Source organism: Panulirus ornatus, chromosome 30 (assembly GCF_036320965.1).
Source record: "Panulirus ornatus isolate Po-2019 chromosome 30, ASM3632096v1, whole genome shotgun sequence".
NCBI lineage: Eukaryota > Metazoa > Arthropoda > Malacostraca > Decapoda > Palinuridae > Panulirus > Panulirus ornatus.
This window is the reverse complement of record NC_092253.1, coordinates 8,423,833-8,439,227: the sequence shown is the minus strand read 5'-3', so window position 1 is coordinate 8,439,227 and position 15,395 is coordinate 8,423,833. Positions and strand designations below refer to the sequence as shown.

The following is a 15,395-nucleotide window of genomic DNA, read 5'->3' as shown; positions in this document are numbered from 1 at the left end:
CCTGTGTGTGCTGCATTCTTTATTTTTTTTATTTATACTTTACAGATAATGTTGGTTTATTTGTCATTAGTCTTCACAGTGCTTACCTGTTTTCTCCTGTTTATGATATCTGCTTTTGAAGCACTTTTTTTTCTTACCCGTTCCTTCCATTTCCCGTGTATCATACTTATGTACTTATTCTTTTATTATATATTTCACAAATTTTCATGTAATTATTTTGTATTCTGACAAATTCCACTTTCCAGTGAAGAAAAATGATTGTTAACTCGCCATAGTTACCAATCATACTTTTTATTTTTTGATCTGATTCTTTAGTTATTTCTCAGATCACATAATCAAAATCAACGATATGCTGCCACTTTTTCCAAATGGACTATCCCATCTGAAATCTTCTGTTCCCATACAACTGGGCAAGAAAATGGGATCAATTACCGTAATAGTGTATTATTCACCGTGACGTTGTGCATTAAGTTTACAAGTTGACACTGGAAGTTTTTTAAACCATATCTTAAGAATTTACATATCCAGAACAAAATTGCTCCAGTAGATTTCCCTGTAACTACCTTCCTTCATAATTAGAACTTTCTTATCTTTCAGAAAGGCTTTTTCCCTGTAATTACCTTCCTTTATAATTAGAATTTTCTCATCTTTCAAAAAGGTTTGACTTGTTGCCTCTTAAACCTATCCTTGTATAGATTATTTTTCATTTGGCATTTGTTTTGCTTCAACATTCTGTATTTTTGTGAAGTACTTTAAACTAGAGAATCATTGTGCAGCATGCACTTGTTTATTACAGAACGTCTGCTAATAAAAAAGAAAATAACTGTGTGGTATAGCTCCATCGGGCGATGTCTTGTTAAACTACAACAGCCAAGACTGACCTGCTACTTTCCCCTTTTATGTGGTTGAAAGGACCATCATCCCTAAAGTAGCCCCTAAAACACTAGATTGTTACTGTAAGGGAGTGCAAAGTGTGTATGTGTGTAATTCCATATACAAAATTACTCACTGGTACAGTACAGGGAGAGAGTTTTATACTCGCAGTATATATTTACTTAATTATACAGTACAATATGGAGTTCTACTGTCGTATGCGTCCCTTAACCTTCCCTGCATGTACGAGATCATGTCTTTACGCTTTTGTGTTTGTGTCTAGGCACACACCCCAGTCTAAGGCAGATACTCATTTATTGACCATCTCAGAGGTGATGATGAACGGCTGGTTTGGCTGAAAGTTCGACTGCCGCGCTCAGGAATCGAACGTGGTTGGGCCCGTGAGTGAATCATGGTCAGCAATGTTACCTACATCACAAAAAAACTGTGTGTGTGTGTGTGTGTGTGTGTGCTAAGGAAGTTATGCTTTTCAATTTTCATGAGTGCTAATGTGTCCACCATTGAAATTAGAGATGAAAAAAAGACACCTGCTCTGCTCAGCGAAACTTTCAGAACTTGTTTCGTAATCATATTGCTAACATGACTATGCAGCGATACCGTGCATGGTCTTAAATTCATCTTGAATACCTGTAATTGTTCAGATTCTTTTCCGTTTGATAGTTATACTTTGATAGTCTTAATAACCCTGGGTGTAGATAGGCCTAAAATCCAAATAACCAATCAACCCATGAACCACCACAGGTATGTGAACTCCAAACAAAAATTAAATACACTTATTTATAGCAGGAGTATAATACCGCATGATCATATTAAGAGAAGGACAGTACAAATTAATGACTATAATCGTTTGTCCGGCAGCGGCGTTGGGGGAGGTCTGGCAGCGCCGGCATCCATCCATCGCCTCCCGTCAGTTAACTATATAATCTCGGTGAGTGTGATCGTTACAATGTCTCCCTCCAGATACGTTGACTCCAGTATGTTATATATGCTGTTTTTTTTTAATTATTACTAGTCTGTTTCACTCTCAGAATGCATTTCTTTTTAAAGCCTACGCATACTTATGCACGATTAATGTTTAATGTCTGCCGTTTAGTAAGATAATATTACTTATTACTTTTGTGTTATATCGATGCTGCCATTGGCAAGAGGCCAAGTGCTTGGATCATTGTAATGGTAACGTTATTCAAGCAAATGTAACGTTAATTTGGTTGGTAAGTAGATGCTGATAGAAATTGAAAATTGTTTTCTCAATGGGCGCCATCAGCAATTTTTTTTCTGCATCGGCCCGCAGTTAATCATTACACACTTTGGTATATCAAATGGAATTCAAGTTATACCATTACTTTGAGATATAGTCATCAATAAGATTTTTTTTTTTTTTTACAATAGTGGACATGTGAAGGAATGGTAGGGGCTGTGGCGTGTATTAACTGTGCCAGGTATCAATTGTGCTGCTGTGTAATAAGTGTTAAACAGATGATGCACAGATATTCATTTGTTAAATGTTGGATGAAGGCTTAACAAACACTGATATTCTCCTTGAAAGCTTGTAAAAAAGTAGTAAAGTATATCAGATGACTTCGAGATTTACTTTAAAGGCTTTACTTTAAAGACTTCGATAGTGTGCTACTCATTACCACATCAACGCGAAGCAAGTCAGTCAGGTTGTGCCAACAACATAAGGTACTACAATATATATATATATATATATATATATATATATATATATATATATATATATATATATATATATATATATATTAGAACTGTAAATGACATTTATGCTTACGTGGATGATGAACCATTACCGTCATGAACTTATATGTGAAAAGTAGAACCTTGAACGCTGAACAAGAACTGATCCAGTCAGGCCAGTAACGTGGTCTAGTATAGCCCAGTGGGTCACCAGTGACCCCGAGGCAGAGCGCAGGTCAGGTTAACCACAAGAACGAAGATTATGATTAATACAAACTGTGAATTATAAGTCCCTCTTATAACCGTTGTAGCTGTATGTTAGTTATAACGAAGCCTGATTATTTAGTATGTATATTCAAGCATAAGGCATTATGAAGCATAGTAGAAGTGTAATTATTTATTTTGCACATTCAAGCGTTTGGATAATGAAGCCTAGTTTAGAAGAACGTATTGTAGTAATGGTTAGGTCACATTGGGTAGTTAAACCTGATAATAGCGAAGGGTAATTAAAGCCAACAAGATGAAACGATCATCAGACAACGAAGTGCGGAGCAATTAAAGTAGTTGGAACAAGGGTTGATGATAATGACACTAATACCAGTTATCATTGAACTTAATTCATAGACAGACGGGATGATTATACCGAAAATTAATGAGATTACCCAATATCTTACAAGATAATTGTCATAAGTGGGCGTGCGAGGAGTGAGTAGGAAGGGCCCAACGATCTAAAATTTTAGCTCAGGACCTAATTTGACCGAAAATTGCTTTTCATTAAACAGCAGATGTTTGCTCAGGCACCCTAGTAACGCTTTGTGGCCAGCGGGCGTTATTAGTAACAGTCCACAAGCACACTAATAAGCGCTCGCAAACGCTCAAAGCGTACCGTTTTCACACACACACACACACACCCACACACAAGAAGCCGTGTTTCCAGTCTTGTGTCCATTTCCAGTGCCAGACGATGTGTTGAACTGTGTTCGGTTTTCGTATGACACTTGTTCATTTAGATGATAACAGTATCAGTGAGTCTTTTGAAAGTCAGCTTATAGCGAAAATGAAGATAATAACCCAGATGCAGACCTTATTACACCGCCACGATACACCGGCCTGCTGCTGCATGCAAACTTTCTCCTATGTATAATTCAAACTTTATAAGAAATACAGTCATCATCTCCGGGGTAGCTAGTTACACACACACACACACACACACACAGAGGTTAGAAAGACATGCACACTGACACATTGAACACATAATCTCGACGAAATGTACGTACAGTTAAGAAACTTACAAACAAACCCACACAGACATGCGCGTGAACCCAGTTGTGAGACAAGTTCTGTTAGATATAATCTTATCTTTACAGATTCATGTCAGTGGGGTCTGGCTGCGTGAAGGCATCCAAGCAATTGAAAAAATGGAGCGGTGTTGGGCATGACAAGACCGACCGATGTCAGTGTTAACATGGTTCTCAGTCAGACCCCGAACTGCACAAAGCCTCGCCATCATAACCAACCTGTTCCTCAAGCTGCCTCGTCCTCGCCAATTTGATATACTTCCGTTGTCGAAATGTAATGGAGATTTGTGTTAATTGCCTTGATTTCTGTGTTAGAATTTTGGTAATAGTTCTGCTCATGTCCTTTTGACCAAACTGTTGGTTAAGTTAAATCTCCCATCGTGAGCTAGGCAACGACGCAGGAGATGCAGCTTGTTTTATGTCAAGAAACCAGACGATGCTCACTCTAGGGGTCAGTTCCTACTTGATTCTGAGGCAGAGTTACCTGCAAACCTAAGTACTACATTGCATTATACACTGACGATGGTCCGAGCACGAACCTTTATCAGACTAGGGTACGAGAGACCATTATTTCTCGTCCTGTGTGTCTCTGTGGTCCTTGTGATGTACAATCTTCCCCTGTTTGTTCCCCCTGGAGCCGACCCTTCTCTACCGTCTTCCTTTCTGTATCCAAGACTTGACGGCGATGTGCTTGTTGAACCCAGGGCAAGGCACGAGGAGAACTGGAAATCAGATAATGATATTGATGCTAAGTTCACTCGGAAACCTGACACCAGCAGTACCTACAATACCGGCAGCAAGAACAACAATAACAACACAGGGGGTAACCCCTCCCACCACAAGTAAGTTTTTGTTTGTCTTTGTTGTTGATGGTGGTTCAGGATGGCGGGGGAAGTCTGTATCTTAAGAGCTTTGATTTTTCTTTAGCATGTTATGATTTTGCTTAATGTCAAATACCTGCAAATAAGTGTCAAATAAGTGGATTACACTTGTAGTTCAAATACCCGTAATCCCAGTTCAGATACCCAGAAATTAGTTCATAACATGCGAGTATACGTTATAAACTTACGGAATTATGATACACCCACGATAGTGGTATTTTTTCCGCTTAGATTATTGTTATTATCATTAAAAGTAGTGATGCATTTTCCACCAAGACACAGTTCCGTCCGTGCCTTCAGATCACAACTGTGCGCAGGTCATAGCTACCAACCACACCCTCCCTACCTCAATTCAGTTGATGCTTCTCACGTCCTCTGCGACCTATATATGCCGCTATCCGGGATTATATTTCAGTTCTTTCCTTATTTTGTCTTCCATCACTTCATATCATCAAGTCTTTCCACATCGTTTTAACCTTCCTCCCACTTTTCTCATATTTCCATCACACAGATCTTTATCAAATCGCCGTTCTGTTCATGGGAGAGTTTAGCTTATATTTCTAGCGGGTGTGAGAGAAGCTTCACCCAAGCACTCACACCAGGGGTGGTTGGGCGGTGCCCCACGGAGCCGCTGCTCAGAAGCAGTGGATGCCTCGGGCCGTTTCTGCAGTAGCTTTAGGGAAAAGCAAAAAGTCGGGTAATTGTAAGATTTCTTGGTTTCAACTTGATACGGAATTGGTGGACTTTAAGACACTGCATCAGTTCCAAAAGAGAATGAAATTCCAATAGCCATGTTCAGCGCATCTTATAGGGAGAATATTAATGTCTGTTTTAGTGCATGTATGTTCTTTATGAAGACGAACAAGAGCAGTCCAATATATTTCTTTTAAAGGTTGTACATTTCCATGTGGAATCGGCGGTTATTGATATATTTTGTTTCGTTTGTCTTGAGCATTTTGTTATAGTAAGATAAACGTAAAATAAGTCGCGGTGCTTTTCGATTCCATCTCACAGTCACCCGCCATCAATCCTTGTAGTGCCACACATTTAAAATTTCCTATTAAAATGTCATACATTTATCATAGAGAACTGCGGCAAAGCTTTGCCCATTTCGATATGATAAGCAGTAAAAAGCGAAACACAACATGCAACGCGACAGATACAAGCTCAATGATTCGTAAACGCTTGAACCGGGATTTTGCGAGTGTCACCCTTGATAGAAACATTTTCCTCAGTACAAGGATTCTGCGAGTTCTTGTTTGCTGACGCAGCGTACCCATAGGGCGCCCCTAACGTGTTTCTTTATACGTTGTCGGCTCTGCTAGGCTAGGTTAGGGTGGGTTGCTATAGTTGCTTGCAATTCCTCGTCTTGTAAAAGCCCTGCCCAATTTGTGGGTGATCCTTTAGGCCTCTTGCAGACGGACCACTCAGTGGCTTCCATGTTTTTCCTTTGTTTTGAACAGTGTGCTTTCACACAGGCGTCTGTGGCAGGGGAAACGCGGATCCCCGCCACAGGTGGCGCCATTGCGTTTCCACACGGACAACTTTCGGTGGCTGTCATGCGAGCGGACCGCCTAGTGGGTCCGTCCGCAATACGCCTTATATTGGGTTGGTCTGCGCCTTAAGAATTCAAGCACATATATCATGGTACACATCGTGTAGTTGTGGAGCACCAGACTAACTGTATATGTGGTAGGAAGGGACGGCAATTATGTAATACGTGGTTGGTGGCGAATTAACGTTGAAAAAAAATTATAGATTTTTTTTTCAAGCGATGGTCATAACGGGAAGGGAAGATGAAGTCTGATAATATTTATGTCTTATATGAGTTATAAAAGCATGAGAACGGTAACTTAATGTACATCATACAAACCTATTCATAATAAGGCGCTCATCCAGTTGCGCACATACCACAATAACCCCGTTGTACACAGTCCACGTGTGGGCTATGCATGCCTAAAAAACATGCCACCTACTGCATACATGATGAAGCACTTAACGACTTACACACAAGGAACAGTTTTCACGTAACTGTACTGTGCTGAATCAAGTGCACGGGAGCTTCAGGAGCGAAACTGGAGTTGCTGATGTTGCCTACCACCTAGGCATTACTCATATTTGGTTTCTCCATTGTGACCAGTCGATCAGTCGGAGTTAGAGTTTGTGCAGAGGGATATGGTCATAGGTTTTACTACCCTCACAACTATGCATGTGGCTCATGATGTTTGGTAACGGACCTATTGATAGTGTTGCATGATAAGAGTAGGGAAGGGTTGACTCCACAATTACAGGCCGAAGTGTGTGGTGGTGGTAGAGAGGTATTCCGGGGAACGGAGGAGGAGGAGGAGGAAGGAGGCGAGTACCAAGCAACCGCAAGCACAAACCGCCGGGGGTACAACACCTCAGTTCTGGTGCTGGCGGAACTGTGGCCAGTACCTACAACAGGCTAGTTTACTTGGAAGGCATCAGCCATCTTGATCTTTTAAAAACCCCAGATGCTTGAACAACCTTGTCCCGCTGCTCTTCTAGTTTACTGAACTTTTTAAGACGCATCTAAACACCTGCATGCTCAGCTGCGAGAAAGGACGCGAACAGAGAGAGGTATGGAAACTACGCTATTAGGAAGATTTTCTGACACCAAACTAAAGATGCTTCGCATAATAATAGACAGCATATGGTGTGCAGAAACATGGTCATTTACTTCGTTTCTAGTGAACCATAATTATTGTGTGGTCAGGCACTGGGGTGGCTGTTGAGGGTTAAGACGTGGATGAGAAAACACCTGCTGAGCTCTTGCTCTCCTGGGTAATTCTGTACATCAGTGCCACAAATTGTACGTTTTAAAAAGTGAAAACAGATCTCTTGGCTACGCTTCTATTTACGGTTTTTTTTTTGGTTATTTTTTTTTTATCTTTTTTTGACGTTACATTAAAAAGCTTCACTTTTAAGGCAGATTTGTTACAGTAGACATTGTTTACGTTTTATAGATTTTATGAATTGTTAATTTAGCTGAAATTACTAAAGCTGGTTGTACAGAAAAATTCGATTAGGCGTCAATGTTAATGTCACTCGTGTGTTTGACTTTATCTTTTGATATGTGGAAAATTTCACGATTAATGACTGTGAGCTGGTCAGCCTTGCGATCCCATATTTCCACGAATATCAGGATTTGATGAAGTTTCAGAATTGTTGCTGATGCTGCTTTGTAGAAGTGAAGTGTAGGTTAGGACACAAAACGAGTGATGCTCTATCAGTTCATTTACGTATACATACGCATATTATGCCACATGTAAAATAATGACGGATTACAAATGAGAGAATAATGTTTACTAATATTATTTTTGTAAACCACAGGATTTCTTATTTGTATGTGCTTCCGAGACTGACAAAGAATTCTCATTAAAGAGGATTGTCATTAAAACACTTTTAAGTTCTTCAGATTCTTAAATTCATAGCATGTCATGTCTGTAAAACCGTGGACAGTTCTTAATGGCTTATCTGTTGTAATTTCAGGGTAACCAATAAACATTCTTCTCTTGTTCTTTGAGCAGTACGATAGTTTGGGTTAACGTTCCTAAGGTAACGGGATCGGCTGACTGGTTGTGGGTGATACCAGCTCATTCTCTGAACAGGATGATTTATGACTGTTATTTTGGTTGAATATGACTTCTCTGATATTCATATTTGTGAAGTTCATGCAATTCACTCTTGTAAATAAAAATGCACCGTTGCCATCGCCAAAATGAAATTCATGGCTGAGGAATCCTGAGACATTGTACTGTATTTGCAGGTTTTATGCCTTTCCTCCGTAATTTCCAACTGACGTGAGAGCAACAATTAGTCGCGACGTAGAGCGTCGTAATCAGGAGATAATAAGCCCAGGATGTAGTTTGGCGGCCACACAAACCCAAACAAATACTACTTTGGAACCCTGTGATCATTACGGTTCCTCCATATTTCATGTCATCCTGCAGTGCATATTTATTCTGTCGCAGATCATTGTGAATATTTAAGTAATTTTTTTCATATTTTAAGTCGTTATTCGTATCCTGGAGGTATCAGGTTTATAGGATATGTTTTTTTGGTAGTGTGGTTTCAACAGTAGCAATATAGACATAAGTAAGGTCTATGTTGATGTTATTGTTGCTGCTTATTTATAATCTGGAGTATGTCCTCAGGTTCTGACTAGTACCATGATAATATCCACCGAGAGTATGGCATGTAGATCTGTCTGACGAATAAGTACTCATATATAACTTTACTTTTTCTTTTTTCCTAGCTCTACGTTATAAATTATCTGCGAACTTCTTGACAGAAACACTCAGTTCATGTTTTATCCTCGTCTTTCTTTTTTTCCAGAGTGAGGTGTGGTAATCTTTTTTATTTTTATTTCCTTTGTATCTTAGACAAAGCTAACCACATGTGTTCCGCAGACTTCTCCGGCGGACACTACTGCCGGACCTCCACAGAAGATCACTCAGTCAGTGGCCTGGGGACCCTCAGTGTCGCCAGTTCCGGGTGAGGTTCGGGGAGGTTGGGACATTACCCCTGTGCGCCTTGGCCTCCTATCCCGGCTCTGGCAACACTTGGACCAGACACCTGCTGGAGGCTGCCTCAGGGGTCTTCACTGGCTCCACCTACCGCGACCAGCAGCTCTTCATGAACGGTCAGTGGCTTTAGCACGAACATTTTTACACACACACACACACACACACACACACACACACACACACACAGGCTTCATTACCATTATTATTATTATTATTATTATTATTATTATTATTATTATTATTACTATTATACATAGGATTCGTCTTAGGGATGTTGTTAGTATTTTTTTGATACAAGGAAGAGTTAAGGATTTTGAAGAAACTATAAAGAGATTTGTGGATGATCAGTTCTGGTTGTATACTGACGCACTGCTGACTTTTGATGTTAACCAGTTCTTTAGAATTCCTCGTCTTGATGCTCCAGGTTATCTCGGGGAGCTGGACTCATGGACCTCGAGGACGACTTTCACCCAGAAAACCCACGAGTGCAACCCCGCCCACATTAAGGCCTTTAATGGCACGGGTATCCTGCTGATAAGGAACCCCTACCGAGCCATCCTCTCCTACCACAACTTCCTCTTCGGTGGCCACACAGGCTACGCCCCGGTCTCCAACTACCGCAGGAAAGGTCAGCGCCTGCGGGAGGCCAGATGTCAGACATTTTGACTAACGAACTGTTAGAATGAGCAAATTGTAACACTGTGAATGTAAAAAATTTTGCGTAGAAGGGAGGAGACTTGTTGGCGGGTGATAATTATTATGTATTTTATGACAGATGAAACGTTTCCCTAATCACTAATTCTTTCACTTGAAATATTATTTAAAAGTGATTCTGATTTAGTGCAACATTTGTAGTTCATCTTACCGTTGCTTCAACAGACTGGAACGCATTTCTCCACGTCCAGACCAGATACTGGCTGGAGATGGCCATCAACTGGACGACACAGACGAAGGCCCTGCACGTCCTCCACTACGAGCACTTGAAGGAGGACCCCTGTCACACACCTCTCCCACGTCCTCGACTTCTACGGCCTTCCTCGTAACCCCCGGAGACTCCAGTGTCTCAAGGTAGATAGATCACCCAAGATGGTGAGCTGTTGTCATACACGGGTACAGGTGGTACGTCAATCTGTGGCTGTCTTCAGAATGTTAAAAGTTATTTGTAAAAGACTTTTAAGCATAGTATGATGATTTTCCGAAGGCTGGGTTCTGGTTTTTGTGATGAAGGCAGATCGGAATATTAGGAAGCACAATAGGAAGTGATTAGGAAGATGACAAGAGCATGTTTGCAAGAACTTGAGTTAATCAAAGCAGAGTTAGTGCTGGTTGTTGTCATGAGTTGTAAGTGTCGGTGTTAAGTGATGTGAGATTGACAGCAGTGTACACTTCCCCCCCGCAGGAACATGAGGATAGGAACTTCAAGAGAAGGGAGGAGTTTATCCCCAGCAACCTTGAGATATTCAGCGTCGCCATCCGTGATAAGGTATGTGACCTCATCCCTCCTGTGTATAGGTGACCTTTGAACCCCATTATCTGGCTCCATCAAATTTTTCCTGTGGCTTTAGTACCTTTCGAGACTTCCTCCTAGTTTTGTGAATATATTTCTTACGACAACCTCGATGTTTTGTTTGTTATGGTCAATTTACTTTTCAGAACTAATAATTTCATAATTATTTTTATAAGTGATATGCAGTGACTTACACCCAGATTCTCAGTGAATCACGTGTTTGACGACGTATTTCTGCCATCAAGAACCCATTTGACCTGAGATGACCCTCTGAATATCCTCAGATTGACCGAGCCGTACGATACGTTGACTACCTCCTGCGGCAGCGCAGACACCCACCCTTGCCACTCCATCTGTACGAGTTCTACAACAACACTCACTCAGCCCAGGTAAGTGCTACTTGTCGCTTCCCTTCTACCCCTGTTGTGCTGCCATGATGTCTGAGTCACATGTTGCAGTAAATTATTAAGTTCTCGTATGACAGAGCAGCGAGATGTTACTGCTTTGTTACATAACACTGGGAGCCTGATAGCATCGTACGCATCATATTGCTCAAAAGAATACAGAATAAATGTCTTTCTCTTCATTCCTCATGTAGGGGTTCCATATAATTCAGATCCGTATTATAAAGAGAATAATAGATACCCTCCTTTCATTTACGTATATAGTAATATTTTTGATGTAAGTGTTGAGTCTGCGACAGAACCTGATCAACCATTGCGTTTTCTGTGTCCAGATGGTCAGCGTTCCCTGCCTCCCAGGGGAGACTACTGCTGTTTGCGACGCAAGAGTCGAACGTCTCAACCACTCCAGGTAAGCCTTGGACTTTTCGAAATATGTCCACAAGAAACTTAGCATTTATTACCATTTATTACCTTCTAGTTTGGATATACTGTAAACCTTTCACGTTATCAATCTTTGTAGATAAATAAAACATAAATCTCTAGTTAGCTCATATTGCTATGGACCATGAAAAATGAATGAAAGCATTGCCTTTATATTTTTTTGGTCTCAATAGGAGAAGGCCTAAGGCTGGCAAGGACAGGAAATCCCCAAACAGAACAACAGTGGCGACAAAGAATGTTACAACAGTAGAAGAAACGGGAGGAAGGTCACTGAAGCTTGCCGGGGGACAAGTCCAACAAGACCCACTGGAAAGGTGAGGATGTATAAAATTTACAATATATATATATATATATATATATATATATATATATATATATATATATATGGTGAAATCGCAGTTCGTTGTTTCATTTAATCTTTTTAAAATGTATTTTTCAATACATGCTGTACTACATGTTTCACGGAGACAATTCGCCTCATCAGGCGCAAGCAATTCGTAAAGTGTTTAAATCCCAACACCATCACATAGACTCCATCCTGTCACCGCCATGCCTGACCGTTAAATGGAAACTGGAGGGTTGCCTTGTGGTTAAGAGGAGTTGTGTGTGTGTGTGTGGGTTGGGGATTCCCGTGTAACGAAATGTTTTTAACTACTTTTTTATGTTATTGTTTTTTGATAATCCTTCCATAATGATTTGGTTGATGATAAGATGTGCTTTAAAGTTACTAAGGGACAAATTAAAGTTCTTAGTATTAGCAATCAAGATAGGTACAATGACGTTTTGGGTAGTATAGACAGATGAGGGAGTATAATGTGATTGTGTTGTTACGGTCTACAGGGTGATCGTCAACTGTAAGGCAGGTAAAGATGTATACATTGGCCAGACAGGTGAAACAGTAACTGAGAGGTGCTATTGCCACTGTCATTCAATACGCAGAGATGACCACAGGAACGCGATCGCTAAACACTGGCAAGAGAACGATATTTTATGATAAAAGACAAAAAATTGTGAGCAAGTTTGCTTGATACTACGACTTTTATTCTCCCCCATTTCCCCCCCAATCTTAAATATTTAGGGCCAGAGGTTAGCTGGTGAACAGGAGACTCCTAAAGCTAAAGTATTCAGATTAGCTGTTTTCATGAAGGAAGCAACGAGTGCTGTTTGTGGCAACACTGAAAGTACCACTCGCTATGCTTTACTTTGTGTGGTTGGGAAAGAAAAATTGCGATTTGAATCGCTTCTTGTAGTTTTATGTTCAAGATCTGGCATTCTGAGTATGTAGGATTGTACAAGCACTCTGAAAACAGAGCCGTGTGTTCATCTCGGTCAGATGGTAAGGAGGTGTGTGATGCTGGGCGTCTGTCTGGTGGTCGTGGTTAGTGAAGTGCCCTGTGCCCCACATACCCTGATGTTGTCAAGATCTCCCTTGGTGATCCATAGGGAGAAGCTGGACCCAAATGAACTACCTCCCACTGCCTATTCGCAGGTTCGCTAGTACCAAGGTGGGTTGGCTCATGACCAAGATGTTCAACACGATCATGCGTCAGGGCTGGACTGACCCCATCACCAACATGGTGAGCGACGGGAGCCCTCTGGAGCTCCCTGGAGTGACAGCAGCAGCCCCCCACAGTCTACAGTCTCGAGGGCCAGCAGCTCCTCCTCCACGACTTCGAACCTCTCCAACGATGGGGCGAGGGGGCAGGAGGACCGGAGGCTCATCCAAGACAAAATGATGGACCGTCATAAAACACAAAAAAGAGTCAGTCCCGTGTTAAGCTTTGGAGGTGGCGAATCTTGTATTGTCTACTTTGTGACACCATGCAAGAAAAAGACTCGGAAATCAGCCTTATGGTGCGTCTTAAGACCTGGGACCAGGCAAGATAAGGGCTGGAATGAAGGCCTTTACCTGATGCGTCTTAGGACCTGGTACCATGGAAGGGAGACCCCATGGCGCGTCTAAGACAGGCGACCCGCACGAAGGTAAAGTCTCAGGCGCGTCTTGTGGTGTTCACACGCAAATACGCGCCAGTGGATAGAACCCCAGAAAGCTGGGTCACCAGGGCACCCAGACTTGGAATATGGCTGAGACAACTTCAGTGATGATTAAGGAAATAGATCCAGACTTTTCAGGCGTGCGAAGGAAGGTATGACGTAGGTGCGATCTATACCGTGATGTTTAAGGTGATTTAGAGAGATACACTTTTGAGGTCTGGCAGGCGGGTGTTTGAAGGAGGTGTTACGGTGAAGAGGTGGATGGATTATGATGGGACGATGTTTAACGTGATGAGGCGAACTGGTTTACGTTTGGGTTGTGGGTGATAAAGAGGAAGTACAACCTAAAAACTTCTTTTGTCGCGATGTCAGAATGGCAACATAACACAGCAGTGGACACAAGATCTCATCAATAGTAACTTGCCTTCCCAGTCTGGAGATACGTGGAGAAATTTACATCCAGAACATTTGAATGACTTGTGCGTTTGATATGATTACATTCATGAAGCGATGTAGCGTGAGCACATTTTTGGAATACCCCCCCAAAAAAAATATTTAAGCTTTTTCAGCGGATCACTTCATGGCTATTTTTTTTTTTTATTTTTAACTGCTGACGAATCAACACTGGTTAACCGACAGCGATTACGCGCGCCTAACTATACGTATCTGATAAGAATCGTACTATGTCGAGCCTTGTGATCATAGTATTTCGTCTTTAGTTACGGTAAAGATAAGCGTTTACAAACGTGGTATAACTCACGCCAAGTTGGTCAAATAAAGGTATATATATATATATATATATATATATATATATATATATATATTATCCCTGGGGATAGGGGAGAAAGAATACTTCCCACGTATTCCCTGCGTGTCGTAGAAGGAGACTAAAAGGGGAGGGAGCGGGAGGCTGGAAATCCTCCCCTCTCGTTTTTAATGTTCCAAAAGAAGGAACAGAGAAGGTAGCCAAGTGAGGATATTCCCTCAAAGGCTCAGTCCTCTGTTCTTAACTCCACCTCGCTAATGCGGGAAATGGCGAAGAGTATGGGGGAAAAAAATTATATATATATATATATATATATATATATATATATATATATATATATATATATGATTGTATATGACGAGATTTTTTCCCCCTCTAAATTCATAAGTCGTTCAATATTTATTGTTCAGTTATGCTGCCTCTTTTAAATTTCTTTAAGGAGTCGTACTGTGAACGAAGTGCTTGTATTTATGTGAATAAATTTGTGAGTTTTTGTTTGACACTAGACTTTATCCTTTACCCAAGAATATGATTCATAGATAGTTGTGGCCACTCCAAAATTAGGAGTTTCAAAGACTTAGTCATTATTCTACTGCTTTATAACTTGTCAGTTTGGTGTTAGCTGTTGCTTGAAGAATAGTATAACTCGCACAAACCAAATGCGTTCTATTGACTTGGACATCTTGGAAGATTTCTCCTCCCCCTCGTCAATGTTTTTTTTCCATGCAAGATCAAGCTAGGTTACAAATCTTAGAAGTATAATCGAACGTAACCTAGCTTAGGAAAAATCAAAACGTAACATGGCGTTATCTCTGGGAACGAATCTTAGGTGATCCCTTCTCTTCCTTAAATACCTAATTCATGTAGGTCTTCATCACTAGTATTTCTAACAGTAAAAGTCTTTCTTTTGTAGTTACTACATGTCGTGGTGGAACACCAGGACCTTCTCAGAAAGAGGTCCTGG

At 41.0% G+C, this 15,395-nt stretch overlaps 1 protein-coding gene across 1 annotated transcript; it reads left to right on the top strand.

The window, feature by feature from the left end:
• Positions 1 to 1,820: 1,820 nt before the first annotated feature.
• LOC139758560 (uncharacterized) lies at positions 1,821 to 14,884 on the top strand. The gene is given in 11 exon segments (XM_071680082.1): positions 1,821 to 1,868; positions 3,957 to 4,729; positions 9,202 to 9,434; positions 9,743 to 9,946; positions 10,198 to 10,310; positions 10,312 to 10,386; positions 10,718 to 10,801; positions 11,110 to 11,214; positions 11,562 to 11,638; positions 11,844 to 11,984; positions 13,160 to 14,884. Coding segments are annotated over 10 exon segments (1,599 nt in total). The 5' UTR covers positions 1,821 to 1,868; positions 3,957 to 4,409; the 3' UTR covers positions 13,407 to 14,884.
• Positions 14,885 to 15,395: the final 511 nt, after the last annotated feature.